This window comes from Gadus macrocephalus, chromosome 15 (assembly GCF_031168955.1).
Source record: "Gadus macrocephalus chromosome 15, ASM3116895v1".
Lineage (NCBI taxonomy): Eukaryota > Metazoa > Chordata > Actinopteri > Gadiformes > Gadidae > Gadus > Gadus macrocephalus.
In genome coordinates, this window is record NC_082396.1 from 16,330,702 (window position 1) to 16,355,468 (window position 24,767).

At 41.6% G+C, this 24,767-nt stretch overlaps 1 protein-coding gene and 1 long non-coding RNA gene across 5 annotated transcripts; both read left to right on the forward strand.

Moving 5' to 3' along the window:
- Window positions 1–3,004: 3,004 nt before the first annotated feature.
- Window positions 3,005–24,767, forward strand: b3gnt2b (UDP-GlcNAc:betaGal beta-1,3-N-acetylglucosaminyltransferase 2b). 4 transcript variants are annotated; one of them, XM_060073997.1, is made up of 4 exons: window positions 3,005–3,313; window positions 16,289–16,440; window positions 16,815–16,972; window positions 20,633–24,767. In XM_060073997.1, exon 4 carries the CDS (start codon window positions 20,642–20,644, stop codon window positions 21,833–21,835), a length of 1,194 nt encoding a protein of 397 aa, XP_059929980.1. In that variant the 5' UTR covers window positions 3,005–3,313; window positions 16,289–16,440; window positions 16,815–16,972; window positions 20,633–20,641; the 3' UTR covers window positions 21,836–24,767. The 4 variants fall into 4 exon arrangements, with proteins under 4 accessions (XP_059929980.1, XP_059929977.1, XP_059929979.1 ...); XM_060073996.1 differs by lacking the exon at window positions 16,815–16,972 and adding an exon at window positions 10,638–10,733 and having other exon boundaries at window positions 3,007–3,313; XM_060073995.1 differs by lacking the exon at window positions 16,815–16,972 and having other exon boundaries at window positions 3,007–3,313.
- On the forward strand, window positions 18,188–18,758 carry LOC132473745 (uncharacterized). Its single transcript, XR_009529466.1, has 2 exons — window positions 18,188–18,347; window positions 18,415–18,758. It is a non-coding gene; the product is annotated as an uncharacterized LOC132473745 (long non-coding RNA).

Genomic DNA, 24,767 nt, shown 5'->3' on the forward strand with positions numbered 1-24,767 from the left:
TGGATAAATCCTTTTTTCGTGGGTGGCACATGATCAACTATTCTATGCGAAGGCTTTGTGAGATAGCCTCATACATACAAGCATCAGATGTTCTTCCACTTTGAGTGGATCATTGCTAGCAAAAAAGTGGGGGTCATTGGTGATGGGCCTTTCATTGAAGATTCTGATTCCATACAATGAACAGAGGAGATATATATTGGCTTTGGATCAAAAGTGTGTTGACATAATGCAGTGTGCGATGCTGTTGATGCTGTGATAGCACATGGAGAAATCCACATGGAGGATGTCAGAGTGCATGGAATTTTTTTAAGGAAATTTTATGGAGGGGGCATCAATTCCCACTAGTACAACACTCGTCAAGGAGACGAGTCTCCTTGAACTTCTCCAACCTCCCCGTCCCCCACGGGATCTAACCCCATGGACTTAATCACCCACATCGGTTTGGTTGTTATTGTATGCTATATTAATCTGTCTTAAAATACATAAATGACATGGTTAATTGAATATCTCACTATATTAAATTAATCTTGTGATCTAAATGTGTTGCTATAAGGAGGGTTCAGCAGCACATAGTGTACTGTACAGTATACAGATGGAAGTACAGACCACATGATCTGATGACACAGACGCCAACATTGGCTCAAGGAGCAACAAAGCCAGCATTGTTATCCGAGAGGAAACCAAAATGAACCTACTAAGTTAAGGATAATAATAGGATGACTGTGAACTTTTTGAGTGTCATCTCATTCGAAGTCCAACACAGAGGAAACGAGGACACGAGAATAAAAATAACAATATTTATACTTAATGTACAGCATTATGCTCAAAGTTTAAATTGTGTTTATGCATGTGGCGCTCATGCGTGTGCATACAGAATTACAAAGAACTTTGCAGTATGTGGTTGAGCTGCAAACCATGCCCTTTTTTTTACTCTTAATTCTTGTTTCACAGAAAGTCTTGTAACGTTTTTGAGGAAGGCAGAGAACAGCTTCTATCTATTTATGTTTGGATGTAAGGGTTTTCGGTTTTGCTGAACAGAAACACGGATATGTCTTTGAGTATGTTTACCTTCAGTACCAGCAATAGGAAACAGTAAGGGGAAGACATGGACCAGTAAGATTCCAGAGGGGTGGATACTACCTCACTGATCACACCCCTAAATGTCTGCAAGTGTGGCCGTGGGTTCTTCACATTTTCCTTGACGAACCACATGGTAGGAAATTAGCAGGTCTACTCTGTCATCGTAGTGGTGGAAATAATCTCGGTGAGCATGTTCAGTGCAAAACAGGTTTTAACATTTTCCTTTGTTAGCACATGTTTACTCAACAACAGGTTTGTTTTGTACACAAACAGTTCTGCAAACACAACCATAGAATAGGCAACATGCACACACAAGGCTGCAAATGGACATACAACAAGACAGGGGTCCAAAACATCTTGACTAACAGTTCTCTCTCTCTCTCTCTCTCTCTCTCTCTCTCTCTCTCTCTCTCTCTCTCTCTCTCTCTCTCTCTCTCTCTCTCTCTCTCTCTCTCTCTCTCTCTCTCAAGGATGCATTACAACCAGATAATGTGTGTGTGTTTATTGGTAATGGTATGAACATCTTGACAGTAATACAATCTTTGGGTGGCCACAGCCTCCTTGGTTCTACGCACCAGCCCTGTTTAATAAAGGATTTATATGGTTCCAGTTCTTCTAAAAATGCAGTCCCAAGATAAATGATTTTTCTACATTGTTGATCTGAAATGCTTCAGTCGCAAGGTTTGACCTCCAAAGACTTGGGTCATTAGCAAAGCGTGACAAGGCCAGGGCCGTAAGAGATTCATGTTATCTGCCATGTCATAACTTTAGTCCTGCACTTTGCACTGGTCTGGTCAACTTCCAGTTGGCAAACGTTTTGTATGAACAAAACCCCTCAAAGAGCTTCAAAGGTTCAAATTAAATGGGATGATATTAAGCCCTCAATCATACCTAGAAACCCTACACACTCCTGCTTTGCAGACCCATAGTAGATTGAATTCCATTACTCATTTTAAATGCCAGGCCTATCGGGTGATATTATGTGTGGATCTTTTCGGTGCGTACCAGATACGTTTTGTATGTTTGCGCAGCAGTTCCCAGTATTATTTTCCAAACCAGCCTTTTTTGACCCATAAGTCACGTGATGTGAATGAACCTGACACCCCGACCCGATCAGAGAGGTGGCATAGCAGGCGGTTTCTGAGCCAAGTTGTGTGTTCTACATTTTGTCACACGCACACAGCCTGACGAAGCCTGGTGGCGCTAGCGAGGCCCCAACAGGCGGAACAGCAGAGACACATGCAAACCGATCCTCCTCGGCCCTCTGTTCATGCCTGGAGTACTGCTGTCACCCTGGCCCGTGGGCAGGGAGGAGCGCTCCTCAGCTACACTGATTCTGATCTCAGCGTTCAGGGCCAGCTGTATCGGATGCATGTCAAGCCATTAATTGCTCATATAGGTGTGAGCTGCGTGTTCCCATCACATGAATCTTGGATTGCGTTCCAGATTGTATCTTTGTATTTACACTAACATTATAAACACCATAAATTGTGTGTGTGTGTGTGTGTGTGTGTGTGTGTGTGTGTGTGTGTGTGTGTGTGTGTGTGTGTGTGTGTGTGTGTGTGTGTGTGTTGGAAGGGTTCGCACGCAGTCTCAGTAAGGTTTCGAGGTACGAACAGGCTCCCACCTGTTCGCTTTGGAGAGAGAGAGAGAGAGAGAGAGAGAGAGAGAGAGAGAGAGAGAGAGAGAGAGAGAGAGAGAGAGAGAGAGAGAGAGAGAGAGAGAGAGAGAGAGAGAGAGAGAGAGAGAGAGAGAGAGAGAGAGAGAGAGAGAGAGAGAGAGAGAGAGAGAGAGAGAGAGAGAGAGAGAGAGAGAGAGAGAGAGAGAGAGAGAGAGAGAGAGAGAGAGAGAGAGAGAGAGAGAGAGAGAGAGCAGTGTAAAGACGGAGCGCCAGTGCCCCGCCCTGTTTTCTGTCTCTGAATAACAAAGCTGCGTCACCGTTCAGGAGGAGCAACTGTTCAATCATAGCCAGGCTCACACACGAGAATCATGGCTGGGCAACATAATGAACATTACATTTACCTCGCCAGTTTCACATTTTGTATGATGTCTTAATTCACCAGGTCGAGACCGAAAGGCTTTCCTCTGCGCTCCTTACAAGACTAAAAGAAAACTAAGTGTGGCGATCGAGTCCGAGTCCTACGTCGATATCGGGGTTTTCTTGAGACGCATGAGATCCAGGAATATATCTGCTTGTTGCATCCAGGCTACCTGCTCACAAAAGACACAAAAGGTATGTTCTTCATGACTAAACCGTATGTATTGCTGGCAACATCGAAGTACGCTAGATTTTTCTTCAAGTAGTAAAATCACTTTTATAAAGTTTCACATTTGTGCGTAGACATTCAATGGTTAATTTTTGTAAATTATTATTAGAATGAGCTGAGAAGGAAAAAGTAAACCATTAAGTTCTTACTAGGAAACCGACCCTGTGTCCACCGAGATATAACATGAAGTTATGGCCTGTGTTCACCGAGGTATAAATTAAGTTATGGCCTGTGTTCACCGAGATATAAATGAAGTTATGGTCTGTGTTCACCGAGATATAACATGAAGTTATGGTCTGTGTTCACCGCCTGGCTCCATGAAGTTATGGTCTGTGTTCACGGAGATGTATCATGAGGTCATGGTCTGTATTCAACGAGATAACAAAGTTATTGTTTGTGTTCAACGAGATATAACATAAAGTTATGGTTACCATAACTTCATGTTATATCTTGGTGAGCACGTACGATAATGGTCTGTGTTCTCCGACATAGGCCTAGTATAACATTATGTTATGGTCGGTGTTACTGTAGTTATGGACTGAACGATACAGCGATGCTGCGTTCAAGAACACTCGGAACTCGGAATAAACTTTTTAAAAATGAATTTACATTTAATTGAATGAATGCAATTAGATCTATAGTGTTATAGAATATTTCGCGGTCACTGCCTGGTTCTCATAGCCTGGTTCTAATAGCCTGGTTCTCAAAACCTGGTTCTCAAAGCCTATCCACTGAGTAGGGCGGTTGTGGCTGTAGTCAGTGGGTGGAAGTAAGACGTCGGAGCAGACTATTTTGATAAGGCCTTTTGGTGATAAGACCAAACTTTCTCCAGTGAGTACAACGCGGGCAGAGCCGGAGTTTAAACCGGTAACCTCAGGTGTGGAGAATGTGGAAAATAACATATTAGGCCTATTTAGGACATCTTCGAAATTATTTTTCTTTTTATAGTGGTACAAAATAAATGAGGCTGTGTTGCCCATCATCATGCTGTTAATACAACCTCCTGTGATGTCCACTTGAAATTATGAAACGAACAGAAGTGGGAAGTTCATGGGAAGACCTTGAATCCAAACGACCGCAGTGTTGGTTTGACATTATTGGCAGATTGTATCCTTTTGTATTGCAACTTTAATGTCAAGTTCTGCAGTCGTTGCAAAAGTGTGTGTGAGTATCTGTGTAGGAATTGATGCATACTAGTGTAAGTTCGATGAATGGAGTTTCTCCTGGAGATATTTTCATTGCTGTTTGGTCTGTTTGTATGTGAATTTACAACAACGGTCAGTTTGTATGTGAAGCTCTGATATTGGCCAGGTTGTACGTGGAGAAACAACAATAGCACAAAACTGGAAAAGATAAAACGTTCTCCTATATTTAGAATCAGGACTGTGTGTCAGTGCCGGAAACATTAGGGGCCCTATCTTGCATCCGGCGCAAGTGACTTGGTCACTGGCGCATGTGTCGTTGCTAGTTTACAACTGGCGCAGAGCGTTCTTTTCCCACCAGCGCCACTCGCCGGTAAATTAGGGATTGATCATGCGCCCCAAGGGGCGGTTCGGCGGAAGGAGGAGGCGTGTTCTGGCGCAAACGCTATTTTGCCGTTGCTGAATACCATTGCGCTACTGACCAGGAAATACCTGTTTTAAAGTCAGTGGCGCGTTGTTCAGATGCTATTTTAAGGGCGGATGCATACATGCGCATGCGATGCGTACGGATTGCTTGTGCACCTCGCGCATACACTTTGCTTCTCTCATCTACCTAGCCGCACATTCTTGGTAAATTATTTGGGAAAGAACAGCTGATGCAGCGGTAATAAGTTGTACTTTTAAATCAATGCATCTGCAAACACCGTACAGCAAACACATATTTTCTTGACACAGACATCGTATAGGCCTACATGCCCATAACTTTTAGGATTGATGAGTATTTGATCGTGAAAAACATTGTTTTACCGCGAGTGAGTGTTAAAAAGAATGAATGAATGCGGGCGCGCGTGTGTGCTCTGTTTAAACACACGCAAACTAAACACGTAACGCATAATACAATCAATGGCAATGTCTATTACCGCGGAGACACATGCATATTAGGATAGCATACAATACTGATAAGAAACAATGTTTATAATGTATTGCGTATTTCATTAAATAGATCAGTTACCGCATATCATATGTTATATTATTTACGTTTTCTTTGGCGAAATTTATTTGAGGACTCAGTATTTCTGAAGTTGTGGAAGAAAACCCCTTATTCCATGTGTGAATTAGGCCATATTATTTGGCAATAAACTGAGCCATTTGCAGTTTGAAATTCATGTGCATCTGTCTCATCGGAGACTGCAGACGCGCTGTCAAAATATCAACTCGTCCGATTCAAATGCGCTCATGGCTCTTAAAGGGGATGGGAGCTGGCACTCTCATTGGTTTGTTGGACGTTACGCCCAAACCACACCTACGGGTAATTAGGCTGCTTCAGACCAACCCTTTTGACACTTGCGCCGCGACGCAAGTGTCATTTATCCGCCTGTAAAATAGCGATAGCGCCGTAGAACCGCCCACAAAGCTACTTGCGCTTTGCGCTTTCCACTTGCGTTTCAGACCGTTAAAATAGGGCCCTAGTAGTCTGTCGTATACAAAAATGGATTCAACTCCAAGAACCCATGTGGATTGGATTTGTATAAATAGGCCTATAACAAAACGAAAAAATAATAATAATAATAATAATAATAATGGTTTGTACCACAGTTTAGGGTTAGGGTTAGTAAATTGTATTCACTGTTTGTTGTTACGCAGCCTCAGGATTCATTTAACTACCTAAAGCCAGCTAAGCTATTGCAAAGAAAAGAAAAGAAAAACTCAAGAAATTACACACAAATAGATCGATGATATGACTGGCTTTTTTTTTTTTTTTTATTGTACGTGTCTTCTATTTTTTTTTGTTGCATAAAATGGCCTCATGACATAACATATGATGTAACAGCTGATATATATAATATCTGATAATGTACCCATTTACTTTTATTGTTTTGGTATGGGGAAAAAAATCAGCACATGTCAGAAGTCTAATGGAGACAGACTGAATTGATGTTCACTTGTATATCCTGTTGTTCCATTTATCACATAAAGTTTCCAGTCAGATCAATACACCTGATTTTAGAGCAACATGCAGTGGTTTGTATTATTACTACACATTAGCTAATAAGGGTGATGAGGCTAACTGGTGGCTTTAATAATGAATGATGATGAACACACAGTATTCAGGCTAATTTACCTCTCACACTGCAGTTATGCTTAGGGCCACAAAAACATCACATGAACATAATGCGCCAATGGAACCAATTAACTGTATGGGGAGGAGCTACTAACTTTCACACAGATCATGATGTAAATCTGTTGGTGTCTATGTGGATGTGCTTCGATAAATAATTTAGAGGTTCAACCACCAAATGAGGATTTATAAAGTGGTTATTAAGTCAATCCCTCCGGCTAACGCAATCTTACACATTTGCAACTTTAACAACACCAGGAAAAGCAAATCCATATTTTTGCAGGACCCTCTACCTGACAAAGGAAAACTCTTTAAAGCATCTTGGAGGTGTGTTCAAACTTATTGCAAGGGCATAATATATGCTTAGCTGCATAGTTACATCTAATTACATAATTACATTATTGTCATAAAATGTATCTAGCAGTAATACTTGGATCAAAGTAACCTGTAACCAGTATAAAAAAAACATTTGGAAGAGTTTGTACTTATCCTTATAAGTGCAAAAAATGAGACAAAATTCAAAGTGTTAAGAAAGGGAAATCATTCACAAGGAGAACATGCAGCCAAACGTCTCCCCCCTTGCCAAGACTTGGAGCCATGGTTCCTATTGTTTAGCTTACCCTAACAACTTGTCACTTGCCATTCTTCACTACCATGACAGAACTGCATATGTTTGGCTGTATCAACGATTTAATTGGTTTAGCATTGCACATTTTGTCACTGTTTTGATTGGCTTTCCCCGAATATATTATAACAACTAACCCTTGCTTACTTGTTTCATTTTAATCTTGTTAAAGCAGAATTGTTAACCACGAGGGATACAATGATTAATGATAAGGTCCCATCATGGTATGGTGCTGGAAGTCTACCTCGGCATTACAAGCAAATGTGTACTTGCACTGCAGGATGTGATTCATAGGTTGCTTTTTACAACAGGAAGGTGTGCAGTTGTATTGCCAAAGTTTTGTTTTAGCTACCAACTTTCTATAAAAGAGTGATTAACGTCCCCCCCTAATCCCCCTCAGCCGTGAACAACAATTCGCTGTTCTATTTTACACTAGGATTAAAAAGTATAACTCCAGTATAATTAAATACTCTAAATGGGATATTTTGGTGAAAGGATGTTGTACAATCGGTTTGGTAACAATTGGTTATCAAACCGTGATGGTTTAGTAGTGCAGTTAATAGTGTATCAAGGTAATTGCTGCTTTCGTAGTTGCTACAAGCATGTGTACATGTCTGCATTTTGCAAACACATGACATGACCCAAGTGAAAGTGAAAGTGTGTGTGTGTGTGTGTGTGTGTGTGTGTGTGTGTGTGTGTGTGTGTGTGTGTGTGTGTGTGTGTGTGTGTGTGTGTGTGTGTGTGTGTGTGTGTGTGTGTGTGTGTGTGTGTGTGTGTGTGTGTGTGTGTGTGTGTCTTATTCATTTTGAGTCTTGCATGCGGGTCTGTGAATCTGCTGCCTAGTGCCTAAACAGTGAACACACATTATGCCTGTGTCTCCTTACTCTATTACTATACTGCAGGAACAGAATGTAACATCCTGTTTCCGTCCCTTCATCTTGTAGACTAATAGTCTGCCTATTGGCGGTTGACCCCTGTTTTCGAGCAGATGTCTCTTGTGTTTTGTCATGCCACGGAGGCCCTGTGTTCTCCATCAAAACGGTCGGCTAATTCCACTCTCACAATAACCTGAGCTGCCATGTCAAGCCTGCCATAACATGTCTTTGGGCTGAGCTGTGGCCTTTGTATCAAAAAGACTGGGCAGGGTCTAATCCGCTCCTGTAAGGCACTATTCTGGAGGAGAGAATCAGCCAACATTGCGTGTGTCTTGATTCATTATTCATTTTAAATAACACACAACGGTACTATGCAGCCCTAAATTATTACCATATTTTGAAGGTTTAATTCAGTTCGTTTTTAGGTAATTAATTTAGTTAGTTTTTTATAGTTCCTTTTTGGATCTATAAAACAAAACGTAATGCACACTCACTCAGTAAATCACTCATTAGGATATGATGTACTGTACTCAATAGGTGATTGGTAATTGGCAAAACCAATTACCAGTTACAATTCTGATGTATGTTCTCAATGTAGTACGATCACTTTTGAAACTATACATGCTAGCTTTTATGAATTGGTAGGATGATGATGATGATTCACCATCACTCAATGATGATGATTCATCAGCACTCAAGTAACTTCCATCAAACAGACCACAATGCTTTTTGGAGAGATAAAGGCCAACATGCCAGTTAATATCTTGCTTTTAGAAATAATGCCCTATTCAAGAGCCACCGGAAACAACACCCTTGAGTGATTCATTTCCATGTACTTTACTTTAATTATTCCTCAAACATAGTCGGGTTCCTCTGTTTTCTCACTTGCATGGAATCGGACTATAAAAGCACATTCAAGAGTGTGTTTGTGTGTGTGAGATCTTGAGTAGTTCAAAGTGACGTGTTCTTGTCCATTACCATTATTTCCATTCCATTATTGACATGGTGGACCGGAATAGTCAGCCAGAGATCAGCACAAACATTTTTAAAAGTGCCCGAGTTTCATTCCAAAAGAGAATGCCAGTGTTCAAACCAACCGTCTCCTCCACACTTCCCAACCATCACCATTTTAATACTAACAACAATGTTGATAATGCCCTGGGCGTGGTATTCTATTCATTTACCAGTGATGTACATGTTTGATTACTGTATTTAACACTGTATATCAGTGATCTATGTTTCCAGTTTAGCAGTTGTTTTGGGTCAATCTGCTTTTACCCATTTGGGATGTGTTAAGGGGATATTCAACTCTTAAATGGTTATTATGGGCATATGCTATTGCACACACGGGCATGATTGTATATGTTCAATTATCTCAGTGGCTTGGTGTGAATAGTGGTGTGTACTTTAGATATTTGGTATCCAGGTACCAAATCACCTCAAGTGCTTTCCTGTATCACACACCATGCACTTTAGCCTCTATTTCAGTCCCTCATTCAGGCTGTCTTTAAATGTAACATACCAGGTTGCATCTGAACGCAAAGAAGCATCCAAATTGTGTGTTTGAATTGACTGACTCTTTCCTTTTTCACTAAGGCTTTAATTGAAAGGTTATTACTGTCGATTATCATTCTGCATTATCTTGCTGTTCGTTCGATTTTTAACAAGGTGGATTTTAATCCCCAATGTGGTCCAAAAATGGTCTGATCAGTGGGGAAATCTCGCATGGTACTGTTGCCTTGGTTGGCAAATGCATGCAGTTCAAATGGTGGCACGGCTTCAAACTTATTTCCAAACCTTTTTTGTCCATTATGTCACAACCTCTGCCTAAACTTGTGCAACATAAGTTAACGTGATCCCTTCCAGAGAAAGAGTTGACTCAACCTTGTTGTTTAAACAGTGCTTGCCATTATCATTTTTAACAAAAGTGTTCCAGACACTATATGAAATTCACCCCTCTTAACCTGTCTTTGTCCTGTAGGTCAACTATGGCTCCCTATCTATTTCTGTCCTTGGTGTATCTGGGTTCATTTTGGGGTCAAGATTGACTAGCTGACTGATAATAGAGGCCTCATCAGAATAAAAAGCGTTCAAATTGTTGCCCTATCCTGTCCCCATGGGTGTTATTCACACTTTGAATTGTAACACCTGCATCGCACTGATACATAACAACATTCATATGTCTTCATATTTGGTATTCAGATTTGTTCTGGGTTCATTGAGCGAAGTGGAAATGATACATGTCTGTGTTACAAGACACACAGAACAGATGAACTGCAGAGCTAGGCCCACTGCCCATGACTAATGAGCCACATAAACCTGGTTTACACAGTCCTGTTGCATTATAAACACTTCTTGGCAGGTAAAATGAGTATCTATAGAAAGGGCTGTGCTTCCTTAATGTGGTGCTCATCATTTCCTAAATGATGTGCTCTGTAGCACAGTGGAGGCTTCCCCTTTTGTTTCTCATGTTACTGTTAAACAGAACTGAAAGTGTGTGTGTGTGTGTGTGCGTGTTTGTGTGTTTAGGTAGAGGGTAAACGTACAAGATTACCTATCTGTTTACCGGAGGTGTCACACAGCGTCCCCGGCACAGGAATGATTAACCTCTCCCACTGATTTGAGGTAAACCCCCTCCCTGAACAATCAGTTCAGTTAATGTCCAGCAATATCACACGAGAGGGAGTGCTGTTGTATTGAACATGAGCACGGCTGTGATCCAGTAGGCCGAGTGCCGAATATAATCACAGCCGTGTTGATATACAACAGCACAAGTGTGATATTGCTTTTATACAACAGTTCTACAAGCGCCAATTATTAGTTAACTTTTAAGCAACAAAAGATTGATTGGTTTGTTTATTTAATGATTTATTTGGCTCCGCCAACAAAAATAGATCCTCAAACTGGACTTGATCTGAACTGTTTCCAAGCAACACACTAGCTTGCTGCTTTTCGTACCATTCATATGTTTAAGTGATATCGACTCATAGGTTATGTCTGGAAACATGTCCATCTTTGCAATGCAAAGTTTGTTGCAATCAAAGCTACATAAAGACTGTTAATGACATTAACGGTTATTAGAACACCTGTAAAGCGGAGTGATGCATGTATAGGTAAATGTCTCAGTGCTGTTAAACTCTATCAGTACTCATGGAATGCCTCTTGTCTAATCAAATTACTTGTTCAGAACTAACTGTTGTATAATTTATAGGGCTGTCCCCTGAAAGTCGATGATTCGACACAATCAGTCGGGAAACCCTGCAGTCGACTCAGAGAATCTGAGTCGACTGCGGGGGTTTCCATTATTTTATTCGTCAGTGAGTGGTGTGCATTAATAAAACAAAAAATCGAAAACATTGAAATGCACAGGAATAATATTTATATGGATTATAATGTTACGTATTTTAAGAACATAAGCTGCCGCCACATAGCCTCTAGGAAGCAGATTCAAACACACAAGCTGTATTACCCACACATAACCACTAGGGAGCAGGACCAAACATATAAGCCGTAAATACTATACATAGCCACAAGGGGAGCAGGACCTTACTGAAGGCTGCAATAGCTGCTCCATCCACCGAAGGCAGCACCTCAGACAAGTGAGGAAGCCGAAGCCATTACGTCACCCTGGCCAGGCCCACTTCACATAGGCCACGCCCACTTGACGGGCAGTAGCGGGTGATTCGAAGTGGAGAGGACAGAGATCAATAGGTAGACGGCGGAGAGCCACCGGGCCTAAGCCCGGGGGCTTGAGGTAGATCACGGTATTTTCCTCTCCACGCGTTAGATACAATTCCCTCCCTTAAGCTTCATAGTTACCATACCGAAAAATGCCTACTTTAACAAATAAAGTGAGTTAAAAGCGTCCAAGGATTGGACCACTTTCTTCAAGAATAATGCAATAATAATTATATATTTTAGAAGGACTGATGCGGCACCACGTGTGCTGAAATGGATACAAATTGAAACCAGAACGGTTGGTGAACGGACGGTTTATTTAGAGAGTTCTCAAAGATTTGACAGCTGAGGGCCAATTTAGGAACCCAGAATTTGACTGTGGGCCGCCAAAAGAAAGAAAATTAGGCGGGAAACGCCATCAGCATCCCAGTGGTGAGTCCATGTCACTGTGGCGATTGATTCATTGTAACTTTGTTTGCTATACAGAATATCGCAGAGGGAAGCGGCTGTCTCCCCTTACATTATTGCTACATTTTCTCTAGGAGCGCAGTCAGTGTGGTGGCGACACAGCACTGTGTATTCTTTCGGGCTCAATAAATGCAATCAGATCGTGAACACGGGGCTCATATAGTGGACTATCCACTAGCCTATACATGAGCCCCGTGTTCATTATCTGACGCATTATGGGCAGGAGCCTAATTAAAACCCGACAGGAATAAGTTGGCTGCAATTCCGACGAGTTTGATTGACAGAAAACTGTTCACGTGAAAACGTAATGAGCGCAATGCGCTAGCATATATAAAAGGCCTATAGCCCAGTGGCGGTGGGTCAATAGAGGGCGCTAGGGCGCCGCCCCTCCGTGAAATATTCACTTGAATATATCTGCCAACTATTCAACTTTTATCAATACGAAATAAATCAACAAAGATGCATAGCGTTTATCCTCGTTTAATTGTGTGTTATACTTGTCACTGTCAGCAACCATTTAAATGCGTCTGAACCTCAATGATTGGGGCTAGGCTAGTTATTGGTCATTCGAAATAAAGCCCTCCTCCAAGTCAGGGGCGCCGGCCACGTTTAAGTCAATGCAAGCTCTCTATCTATCAAGTCTCTGTCTATCAAGCAGAGACAGCAGAGACAGCTTTTTATTGGCGCAAGAAAATTCGCCCTCGGGTCTCACCAGTGTGCGCCCCAGGCCAATGGTATCGCTTTTCTTTTTTGTGAACACCACATGATTGGACAATTCAGCGAATCAATCAAATAGGCTACCTCCCTCAACCACATTCGCGCAACACAACTACATGTAGAGAAGAGATAGATCGCTAACTAGCAGAGAGTTAAAATTGACTTGATAATTCTGAGCAGCTGGCATTCATTTCATGCTCACAAGCATCAGTTGTAATGATGTTTGTGTTCCAGTGCTCATTAAAGATTCGTTAGCAGTGCTGCTGCATTGAGAAATGTATACAATTTTACAGAAAATAAATATACCATGAAATTCTCATGGCTAATATGATCATTCATTAAAAAGAATTACTGCGGATTTGGAGCTCAGAGCAGGGAAATTAATAGCCTTTCATATTGGGGTTTCCAGATTAGGTTGTGGGGGAATAAAATGTGCTATAGGTATGATTTTAAGAGTTGTAATTTGTATGCTAAATTGTCTCTACATAATTTCTAACTGGGATAATCGTTTGCGATTATTCAGATAGTTTATTTAGAAACATCTACATGCATCAATCAGCCAGTGGTGAATTGTTCAAAATCACGATTTTATTAATAAAGCTAATCCTTTTTTTCCCATATAAAGTGATTATTTTTGCTAAATATATGTCTGTTATTTTCGTAATTCTAAAAGCTAAACTATAATATCCAGTTGGATTGCTTGTCGGACATCAGTGGCTTTCAGAGCCACTCATGCTTTGAGTCCTACGAACCTTGTTCCTCATCCCGAGACGGAACGCTAGGAAAGTTGTGCTCCAAATGACGATATTTGCGTGAGATAGTGTGGAACTTTCAGTTCCATGGTTTAGAGACAAGAGAGAGAGTCTGCCTCTGTTCCATGTTTTGGGCATTGCTCTGTACGTATTCTCCTTCTCGTTGTTATTCTTCTCCTGTACTTTTCTGCTCGCTCCGGGGACTGTTCATCTGAGTGCAGAACTCATAGGGACCGTAAACTGCGTTACGGTTGACGAGGATAACACTTCAATTCTCGCTAGAACTCTAGCACTGAAGCAAGTCCTATCTTTTGGATTAAAATGCCACAGCCTACGACCCTTCCTGAGGGAAATGGTCTCCGTCAACTGGTTCACCTGTCTTTGTGACCATATGACCTTGGTTCACCTGTCTTTGTGACCATATGACCTTGGTTCACCTGTCTTTGTGACCATATGACCTTGGTTCACCTGTCTTTGTGACCATATGACCTTGGTTCACCTGTCTTTGTGACCATATGACCTTGGTTCACCTGTCTTTGTGACCATATGACCTTGGTTCACCTGTCTTTGTGACCATATGACCTTGGTTCACCTGTCTATGTGACCATATGACCTTGGACCTCTCCTGGCTCTTTTTTCTCTGATCAGGACAGTTTTCTGGGATAGTGGAATCCAACTTTGCTGTCAGTCACAGCAGTAGTGTGAAAGCAACTGTCAATCTTCTTCTAAAATCCCATTTGAATTTCAATCCTTATTTTTAAATGCATTTTTTTCATGCTAAAATGTAGCCTAATATTTACTATTTACCATTACACTACACAGGCTTATGCATTGCCATGCCTTTATTAAACATTCTGCCCGCTAGAGGTAATTCAACCAATAAACATTTCTTTTTTGCCAAATAAATAATAGGCAGAAAGGTTGGAGCATAAGTTTGTCTTCACTAGGCTGTAGGTTGAGTATTCCATCCATCTTTTAACCGGCACCATTATTATAAAGAATATGCCACATATTTGCATCGCCAATGGTGTAAATAGTTTTTTACATGTGTGTAAACTTCATCATCTGGAAAACTGGTGGACATGCCTTATTTTGCAAGCTGAAAATGTTTGCCTCTTGGACCCATAATGTCCGTCAGGATAGATTTAGCTGAATGGTGACAGGAAGGAAAACCTTCTACATTTTTCTTCTTCAGGACCATAGCTTCAAACAGTTTTCATACAAATTATCTATGGACTTTTAAACGTTCAGTGGTTTTGATCGTTTAAAAAATTACATCATCTTTGTTTCCCTGAAACGATGAGGGCTTAATGGTGCAATGTATGAATCACCTTTCTTGACTCAAAATAAATCTTCAAACCAAAAAATGCAGAACTTGCAGAACGAAATTGCATACAAGGAATACAGAGGGGACTGTGTTTTAGCAATCTAAATGTAAATCTCAAAGTAGGCTTGGGCTGGCTTAATACAGACACATGTCTTAAAGGTGGAGGTGTGAAGCATGGAGTGGAGGCTGCGGATGTTGTACTATACTTCGGTTCGTAAGACACCCTAGCCACTACACTATCATCACCCATATTCTTTCACCTTCTGCTTGTCCTTGTTCGGCACATGCAAATCCAGCATTTTACTGCTACTATCTGCAAACCGTGTTGCTGGCACCTGCCTGGGTTGGCGGTGGTTGTGGCCCATGGCTCCTGAATGCCTACAAAAGAGAGGCATTGACAAAAACCTAAAGCTAGATGAGAGGGCTGGATGGGGTTTGGCAGGGAGGTTTGAATATTAAAATGTTATAATGTATGGAAGAATATAAAATTGGAGATTCCCACATCTGTGCGAGTAACTGTAGTGTCTGAATATGATATTGTAAGAGCTAAATCAGATGGATCTTTTCAGGTGGATCAGTCTGACGAAGGTCTTTGACTGAAATGTTAAAACTAGTGCTGTCAAGCGATAAAAATATTTAATCGCGATTAATCACATTAAAGTCATAGTTAACTTCAATTTTTTTCTATGCTAAATATCCCTTGATTTCTTTGTCCCATTAATTTTTCTCATTTTAATGCTCTTATCAACATGGAGAAGTGCATCGGTTTGCCTTGTGCAAATGTTTTTTTATTGATAACATTGGCATAAACTGAAAAAAGCCTATAGTGTAATTAAATGATGAACATACAAACATACTGCCTTGAACATAGCAGTCAGGCTACTGCTTCTTTGTTTTGAGCCAAAGAAAAAATAAAATAATAATTGCGTTAATTGTGCGATAAAAAAATTTGTTAACGTTTTTATAACGCCGTTAATAACGCGTTTAACTGACAGCACTAGTTAAAACTAAAAAGTGTTTCAGTCTCAGTTGCCCACCCAGTGTGGGGATTGTTTTCAACTACTACCTCAAACAGAAAAGACTGAATATTTCATGTTTTAATATATTATACTTCGTAATTGGAGTTATTGGCTAGCGTCCGTTAACCTCATTTACTCATTTGCTCATGCCTCTTTCCCCTATGTCCTCTCTCCCTTTTCCCTCTCTCCTTCTCTCCCTCTCTCCTTCCCTCCCTCTAGGATCCATTCTGTCATTCCCCAGCCCTGATGCCCTTCTTTGATTCTCATTGGCTGCTTTCCCCAATGGGGGTGGAGCTCAGCATGGGGTAAGAGAGGTGCAAACTGCACACCTCAACAAGACAAGCTCAGGAGACCCGGTCTCTCAATCAGAGGTAAGATCTCTCGCACGCATACAAATTTACACGCACACGCACACACATCTAGAATAAAGACCCTCTTTCAACACACATGCTCAACATTGCCCCATTATCCTAGTATATCGCACATGCCGACACAATAACACACATGGAGACGCAATGGAGCTGTAGATGTGAATAAAGTAGGCCGTCACGGACCGTCACAGGTATTTGTTAAATCCTTTAACTTGTATAAAAGTATAAATTATAAAAACCCTGTTAGAGTCGCTACTTCCCCTGAAGTGACCTTCTATCAGGAACAAAACACTCTTACATATTTATTTATATTTTTTTGTATCAAATGTTTATATGACCAGGCTGACTTCCTCTGACATATTCATTGTTTTCAGACTTCACCGCAACCATCACAACATATACTGAGTGACTGAAACAGTGAAAACTTGGGGACAAAGCCACGTTTGATAAAGAACCAGTTACTGGAATTGCTATTGCTGATTAGCTTGTGTTGACTTAGTATTTTACTAGATAAACGTACCACTCAATGTAGGTAGTGCTGCCATTCTATGGTAACTTCATTGGTAGCTTAAGGGCATTGTTGAAACTACTGTTGAATCCCTCTGTACATTCAGGATGACACATAACCTGTGATTTGATTCAGCAAATATTGCATGACATTTTTTGTTTTCTGTGTATGATACAATGCATCCACTGCTGAGGCCTGGTGCTATTACCAGATTATAAGGCAGAAGTCAAGGACATTTGTTTGAGATATTGAGGCTTTACCTCTGATCCTCTAATTCTACTGCAGGGACAATCCAGTGCGTATTGCAAGACAGGAAGAGTTGTGGATACTTGTTATAATCAACTTTACCACGCCTGTCAGGAGGCTATGGTGAGTAGAGATGTATGTCAATTAGCCGAATATTTGTACAGGAAAGGTTATTTTGTCATTAGATGATTATTAACATTAATGGCCTATGTCCTGGTTCCTATCATAAGGCTTCTTTCTTTTTAAAGTTTACTTGGGATGTTTTTTATTGCTCTTTCGGGACGTTTATGGGGCGTTGTAGGAGTTGCGCTTGTGGAGCCCGGTGAGGGGCATTGATAATCAGGCTTTACATATGAACCCCACTTGATGCATGTCGTGGGCCTGCACCTCTAACCGAGCCCTTGTGCAGCGAGAGCTCTTGTAAAAAGCTCCTTGCGACTGTGAGTTGTACAATCTGACCAAAAGATAGAAGGTAATAGCGTGGCTTACAATTTGAGTTTCTTCCACAGCACTCTTCCATGCACCTCAGTATGCCTATCTAGCCATGTTTTTTATCGTCAACCCCTTGCTAATTAGTAGTTTAAGAGCAGCGGGCTTGTTGAAATGTGGTTCTGCTTCTTTCCCCTGGTTCCCCCACTACTTTCAACATCTCCCAGAATCCTCTGTGTTTGCTTAGAGAAGAGCGGAAGGTTTAATTGTATGTTTATGTGCTCATCCCAACCGTGCAGAATGATATGTTTTAGAATGACGCTGTTGAAATAATCCGGTTAATCAGGATTTTAATCATGTTGGATCTGGATTGAGATAGAGTATGATTGTGATGAGAGAGGGCGTGGGAGAGCATTATTAAATCAGCAGAAAGCGAGTGGCAGAGAGATGGAGTGCACTGGAGGCTGTGTGGGCAGGGTTGGGCGCGGCTAAGAGGCAACACAACGGTAACCTGATTCTTAGAGGGAGAAACAGGAAAAAGGGGGGAGAAGAAAAGATGCGATGCTTGCTGTAGGCATGTATCAGGTTTGAATGGGACATTCTGGTTAAACTTTTTATGTCCTACAATATGTAGGAAATAATGTTGTGCTCAATGGCGATAGAAGTGTTTCTCTCTCATTTGTCTTTGGACTGGAGGTGACCTGTTGGTTAATAATTGTTTGGTGTGAGGTAGGGGGATGGGGGAGAGTGGCCATGGGCGGGGATAATGGTCCAGGAGGGGGATATTTGAGTGTGTTTAGGAGGTTCATGGGTTAAGTCGATCACGGACAGGAAGTTCAAGACAAACCGTGGATTGATGTTTGGACAATGGCGTAAGGCCGAGTGGAGTGCGGTCACGAGAGAATGTGTATGCAGGGACACAAAGCACAATAGCCCCATGGCCTGTCCTAAGCTCTCATTCACAGTCCTCAGGCCATCATTATTAGAACCAGGTTTTCTATAGCTTTGTTCTGAGAGAAATCTTTATTTGTATGAATTTTAATTATGAATTTGCAACACACGGCGCATACAGTTCACAGAACATTTCAGAAGAACTATGCAGATGTTTTTAATAAAAAATATATATATTTGAAAATGGTCAATAGGCTGCCTTTATTCAGCGACGTTTTAACCTGTAGTCATTCAAAGCACTAGTTGGTTAGATGCCTTTCTCATGGACGCCTCGACATACACACACGCAGCTGGTTCCTTCTTGTTTCGGATCCTTCAACAAATCCTGATGATTAAAGTGTATGAATGTGGATGGGGTACTGGTACCACCAGTACCCCAGTACTACTATTACATTTGTGCAGAGTTTGAGGGTCCCAATCATAACTAAATGTCCCTGTGCCTTGTGCGTTTGGCCAGGTAAAACTGGGAAAACAAGATTAAAGCGAAGGACGGCCCACCTGAGCTGTACCACTTCGGGAGGGGCCGCTCAATAACTCCCCTCTAGATAAAATCGACTTGGTTGCGACGTTGACAGCTCAGGCTGCTGGACGGCGCTGTAAGGAACTTTTATAAACTAAATATTGTTATCCCGCAGTAGTCAGTAGTGGGTGGGTGGGTGGGTGGGTGGGTGTTCGATAGCCTCGATAGCCTGGTAATGTGTATAGGCCTACGTACGGTAGGAATATTCATACTGGTTTAAAAATAAATGTTATCGTATTTCCCATCTTTGCTGAGCAAGAGTTTTGTTCAAACTTGATTGAACAAATTAAAGCCTGGGCTATTGAAGTTTTACGGTAGGCCTACCACTGTCGTACGATTTTTTTTTTTTATTAATCGTGAGTTAACTATGACATTAATGCGATTAAATATTTGAATGGCTTGACGGCACTAATATATATATATCTCTTTTGGGAAGCAAAACAGACAACTATAGACAAAGAAAGGACAAATGATTGAAAAAAGAACAAGTACGCCAAGAAGTGGATGGAACTAAACCTTAAATGAGAGGGTTGTTATCAGCCTGCACTTAAATCTGCCAAAGAGACACCTGAGACTACAAAAGACACCTGGTGAAGAACTAGATTGTCCTCTGCTTTGTCTAGCTCCCTATTTTTCCGTCTTAATATCTCCCTGCCTCAGTTTTTCTCACTCTTTCTCCTTTATGTTGAGTTCTTACCTTCCTTTCAAGGAACTAGAATGGTTTAGTATTGGGCTATCACAAATTGACTTTGCTTTCTTCAGTCGTGTCTCGCTAGTGTTGAACTATGATGCTACTTAAAACTATTTAACTGTTATAGGGCTGGTTTCGGCCTTGTTGTGTCATCTTCCATAAACCACTGAGCTATGGCTAATTGAGACACATTATACTTAAAGGCCAGTTCCGGAATTTTGAACATTGAGCTATTTGTCTAGGATGAAATAGAGTGGTTACATTTTGAATAGTGGTGTTTGTTGATGTCCCTCATCAAGTATCGTAGCGAAATACAGTTTGTCGTGTTTTATTTGGCATTTTGTAAATCTGCATTTTGTAAATGAAATGGTGACCGGAAACGGAAAGGGGGGGTGGTTGTAGTCTTCTCGACTCGGTTCTAGCACAACTGTTGATACGGAGAACCGCATTGATTCCACTTTTTCAGACAGAAGTATTTGGATTTGGGTACAGAGTACTGATAGGAATACTTAATAATACCATAACAGTTTGAAGTGCCAGTGAACCAACTGTTTCAGGGGGAATTTGAAGACGATGAGATTTTAAAAGTAGTAGATGTAGATGATGAAGCATTGCTTTTAGCTTAAATAATTAAACTCTCAGAAGAAAGATTCCCCAGCTTGTTTACCCTTGGCATGTAAGGGCACTTCATTATATACATACATCGAACACATGTATTTGTGTAATGGTGTAGACATCAATTTAATAGTTGAAGAAATATTGGAGAGGAAGATAGGAATAATGTTCTGCCACTCACTTTTCTTTCCGTCCCCCCCTGTCGTGCTCTCTTTTTCTGAATCTCTCCAAGGGCGTGGCCATGGCACTGTTGTGGAGGAGGATGAAGGTTCTGGTGACGGTGGTAATGGTGAACCTCTTTATCTTCATTCTGATCTCCCGAAACAATGGCCAGGAAAAGGGGGATCCAAACAAGGTCCACCTACCAACAAAACCCTTCTGGTCCAAGGTAGTCCCGAACCAGGCTTACTGGAACCTCCAGCAGCAGGTTCTGGACCTCCAGAACAACCCCATCCTGACCGCTAACTATAGCACTGATGACCTGCCCCATTGGCTGAATGACACGGCCTTGACCTCTGACCCGTGTCATGCCGATTTCAAGGTCACCACGCAGGTGAAAGACTACAACTCCCTACCTGGCCGCTTCAAGGACTTCCTTGTATACATGCGCTGCCGCTCCTATCCCCTGCTGGTGGACCAACCTGACCTGTGCATGGACCCCCCATTCCTGCTTCTGGCCATCAAATCACTAGCGCCACATTTTGACCGCCGCCAGGCCATCCGTGAGTCCTGGGGGCGGTCAGGAGTCCTGGCCAATCGGACCGTGAAGACGGTCTTCCTGCTGGGTAACACATCGGAGGTGGACCATCATCCGGATCTTTCCGACATGCTGCGCTACGAGAGCTCCCGCCACCACGACATCGTCCAGTGGGACTACCGCGACTCTTTCTTCAACCTGACCGTTAAAGAGGTGCTGTTTCTGGGCTGGATAGAGACCCACTGCCCCGGAGCACAGTACATCTTCAAGGGGGATGACGATGTCTTTGTGAACACCTACAGCATCCTTCAGTTCCTCGGCGGCCTCTCCACTCCCAAAGCCAAGGATCTGTTTGTGGGGGATGTGATCACCAACGCCGGGCCCCACCGGGACAAAAAAGTCAAATATTTTATCCCAGAAAGCATGTATGTGGGGGTGTACCCGCCGTACGCCGGGGGCGGGGGGTACCTCTACTCAGGGGATCTGGCGGCCCGTCTGCACAACGTCTCGAAGCGCGTGGCGCTCTATCCCATCGACGACGTGTACACAGGGATGTGCCTCCGCAAGCTAGGTCTGGCCCCGGAGAAGCACAAAGGCTTCAGGACCTTCGACATCGAGGAGAAGTATCGGGCCAACCCCTGTGCCTACAAGAGCCTGATGCTGGTTCACCCCCGAACCCCCCAGGAGATGATCAAGATCTGGGCCTGGCTGAGTGACCCTCATCTGAACTGCCAGTAGGCCAGGCATTAGCCTTGTTTGTTCCACGTAACGGGGTCAAAACTGCTTTGTGTTTGCTTTGTGTGGACGATTGCTCACAATTGCTGGACTTGCAAAGAAAGACTGTAGCCACCGATGCAAACTTGCTGTTCTTTAAAGGTTCTGGGCCAATATTGATTGATGATGAGGTCTTGAAGATGGGCAGTGTTGAGTCGTAACAGAATAAATGTCTTGGACACTAGGGGGTCACCAGGTGATGAATACATTGTGCTCTTCAAAGTGAACGGGGAAATGTATCGGTAGCAAAGGCTTCCGTCTGAAGAAATAGCCACGATAGTATTTACACTTGATTCATGCTAAGTTACATTATTGTACTTTGTGTGCACATATTTATATCACAACATGGACTTTATGTTGCTTTAACATGTGTGCTGGCTCCTCAATTGTCTCTGAATTCTGTTTTATAGGAAGTTCTAAGCTTGAAGCTATCTGGTCAACTAGGGCCCTCCTTCAGGACCTGCTTCTCTAAACCTCACCCTTGGCCTGAAGTACTCCTCAGCTACCGCATATATAATAATGTCAGGTGATCGAGTGGTTGCACAGTTATGAACGTATGACATATATGCACTCCAACATTGCAAAGAGAAAAAATCTAAATGGGTCACATTATTTCACTTTCTATAAAATGTGCAAAACTCAAATAAAATTGCTGTTTATTTGGTAATAATGAAAATCCACTGAAAGAGGCAAGTGATCTTTGAAACAAAACAATTTCCTTTATTTTAAGGTGAAATCACTGATTTGTGAAGTGAAAAAATACCCACCTACTGGTATATCAGTCAGAAATCAGTAACTTTTAACATGAATATTTTTGCAGTGAGTCAACAGCCCAAGACATGCTGGCTGCTTTTTCCACCGGCCACCCTCAGTAAAGAGTTCCCTGTAGAGTCAGGCACTCCCGTCCACACTCCTCCCCCCGAGTACCTCCAGTAGGACTCACTTCTGGACCTCCACACCCCTGCTGTAGTTGAGGAACTGTACAACAGTACGTCTTCAACATTTATACTTAATTTTTTTAACCCAAAAAAATATTTCCTACTTGATGTTTTCATTTCAATAAAATTAAGTTGTACGATTATTATATATAAGTCAAAAAAGGTATAGCATCACACCAAATTGCACTTTCTTCCAAATTAGAGATTTGTTCTGGTCTAAAAGTCCACAGCTCCCGTTCTTGGTTTCAGATTGTATGCTTTAGTGGCTGAGTTGAGATGTTTTTTTGAGTAACAAAAAAAAAACCTATCCAGCTGGTCTGGACATTGGGGAAAGCTAAAGAAATCCAAATGCTGTCAATGTGTCGTCAGGTTCCTGTAGGTCCCAGTGACTGTTGCTGTACATTATCAATGGTCGTATTGATTCTAGTGGTTGTTTTTTAACTATCAATGCAAAGCTTTATTGCTGTATATATTATTAAAGGGCCTCATGGATGTTTTTTTTTTGTTGTTCTGCCTCTTCGCCACTCCTTTTGTTATAAGTTTTCTTTGTTTGCCTCATTCTTTTAGTCTTTTAATTTGTTTTTGGTTTTTTTTGGTTCGTTTTTCTGCATTTTGGTTTAGTTTGTTAGTTGTATTTCCCCCCTCACTGACACGTGTACAATTCAAACTTGACTAGGAATGAAAAGGTGGCGAAGACGAGCTGCATAGATCTCGGTTATGCTACACCCTGCTGGTCAGGTTAGTGAACTGCCACAGTGAACAGGTCTTCACCACCATAGCCTTATTGCTAGTGGGATGCTGGTACCACTTGGTCTTTTAGCATGCTTGATTTTTAACACCTTGAAGCCTTCTTCATGCCTCTGGTGCCTTTGCCTTCAGACCAAGTGATCCATCGTCTTGTTCTTTCCCCGACAGGAGCAAAATACCAACTCAGGGTTATATAATTGGTCAAGTTGTATTTGGATGGTGTAGAAGGATGGACAAATCACCAAAGTACTTTCAAATCATTAACACACACACTTCATTAATTTATATTAACGTTCCTAACCCCAATCATGTAGTACAGACGAGAGTGGAACAAATACTAAACATTATAGTATAAAATGTGATAAAAGCTGAAAATAATGAGCAACTTAAACGTATGTTCTGTCTTTCTAAATAGCTTGATGCTTCTTCACTTGGTAGAACCAACGTTTTCCCAGCAATCTCATCATTTGGTGGCAGCTTGAATTGTTTACGGGTTTTAAATGGCTGCTTTTGCGTTGCCATTTTAAGGGTCCTTTTGACACCACTGGTGATCCATTGCCTCTTTCTGAACACACACGCACACACACACACGTTCTAAAACACACAGGCAAACGCACACACGTTCGTATAGACAAGTACAGAGATTCCATAGCAGTTGGGGAACAAAAATGACAAGGAATGTTACAGAAAACCTACAGTATTTATTTATTTTATTTCTATCAAATGTTCTGCCAATGTGTTGAGTCAGAACGTGCCGTTCTTCATGTTCCCTTTGTGTTTACTTGGTGTGAGTGTAGATTGCTATGTTGGGCCATTGTGTTTCCAGAAATTTTTCAAATTGTTCAAAGTTGTGGATATCCAATTGTCTATGCCTATAAAATTAAACTTGGAAAATTGGATGTTTGGGAATCATTCCGTTCCTCCCGGACAACCTTTACATGAAGAAGCCATGAATTCCGAGGCCTTGACTCCTTGGAACGCCCAATAGTTTAGTTCACACCTGTTCCTCTCTGCATCTGTAACTGTATCACAACTCTGTATTTAAAGCCTGTTGTTTAGTGTAATACTTCAACATCCACTGCACTAATGAGCGATGATTACCAAAGTGTGACTGTTTGTTAGGTATATGAATATTCTATGTCACGTGTTATTGCTTTACATGCTAGAATAACTTGATTATTTCAATAAAGTGTATTTTGCCTTTTTTGTAA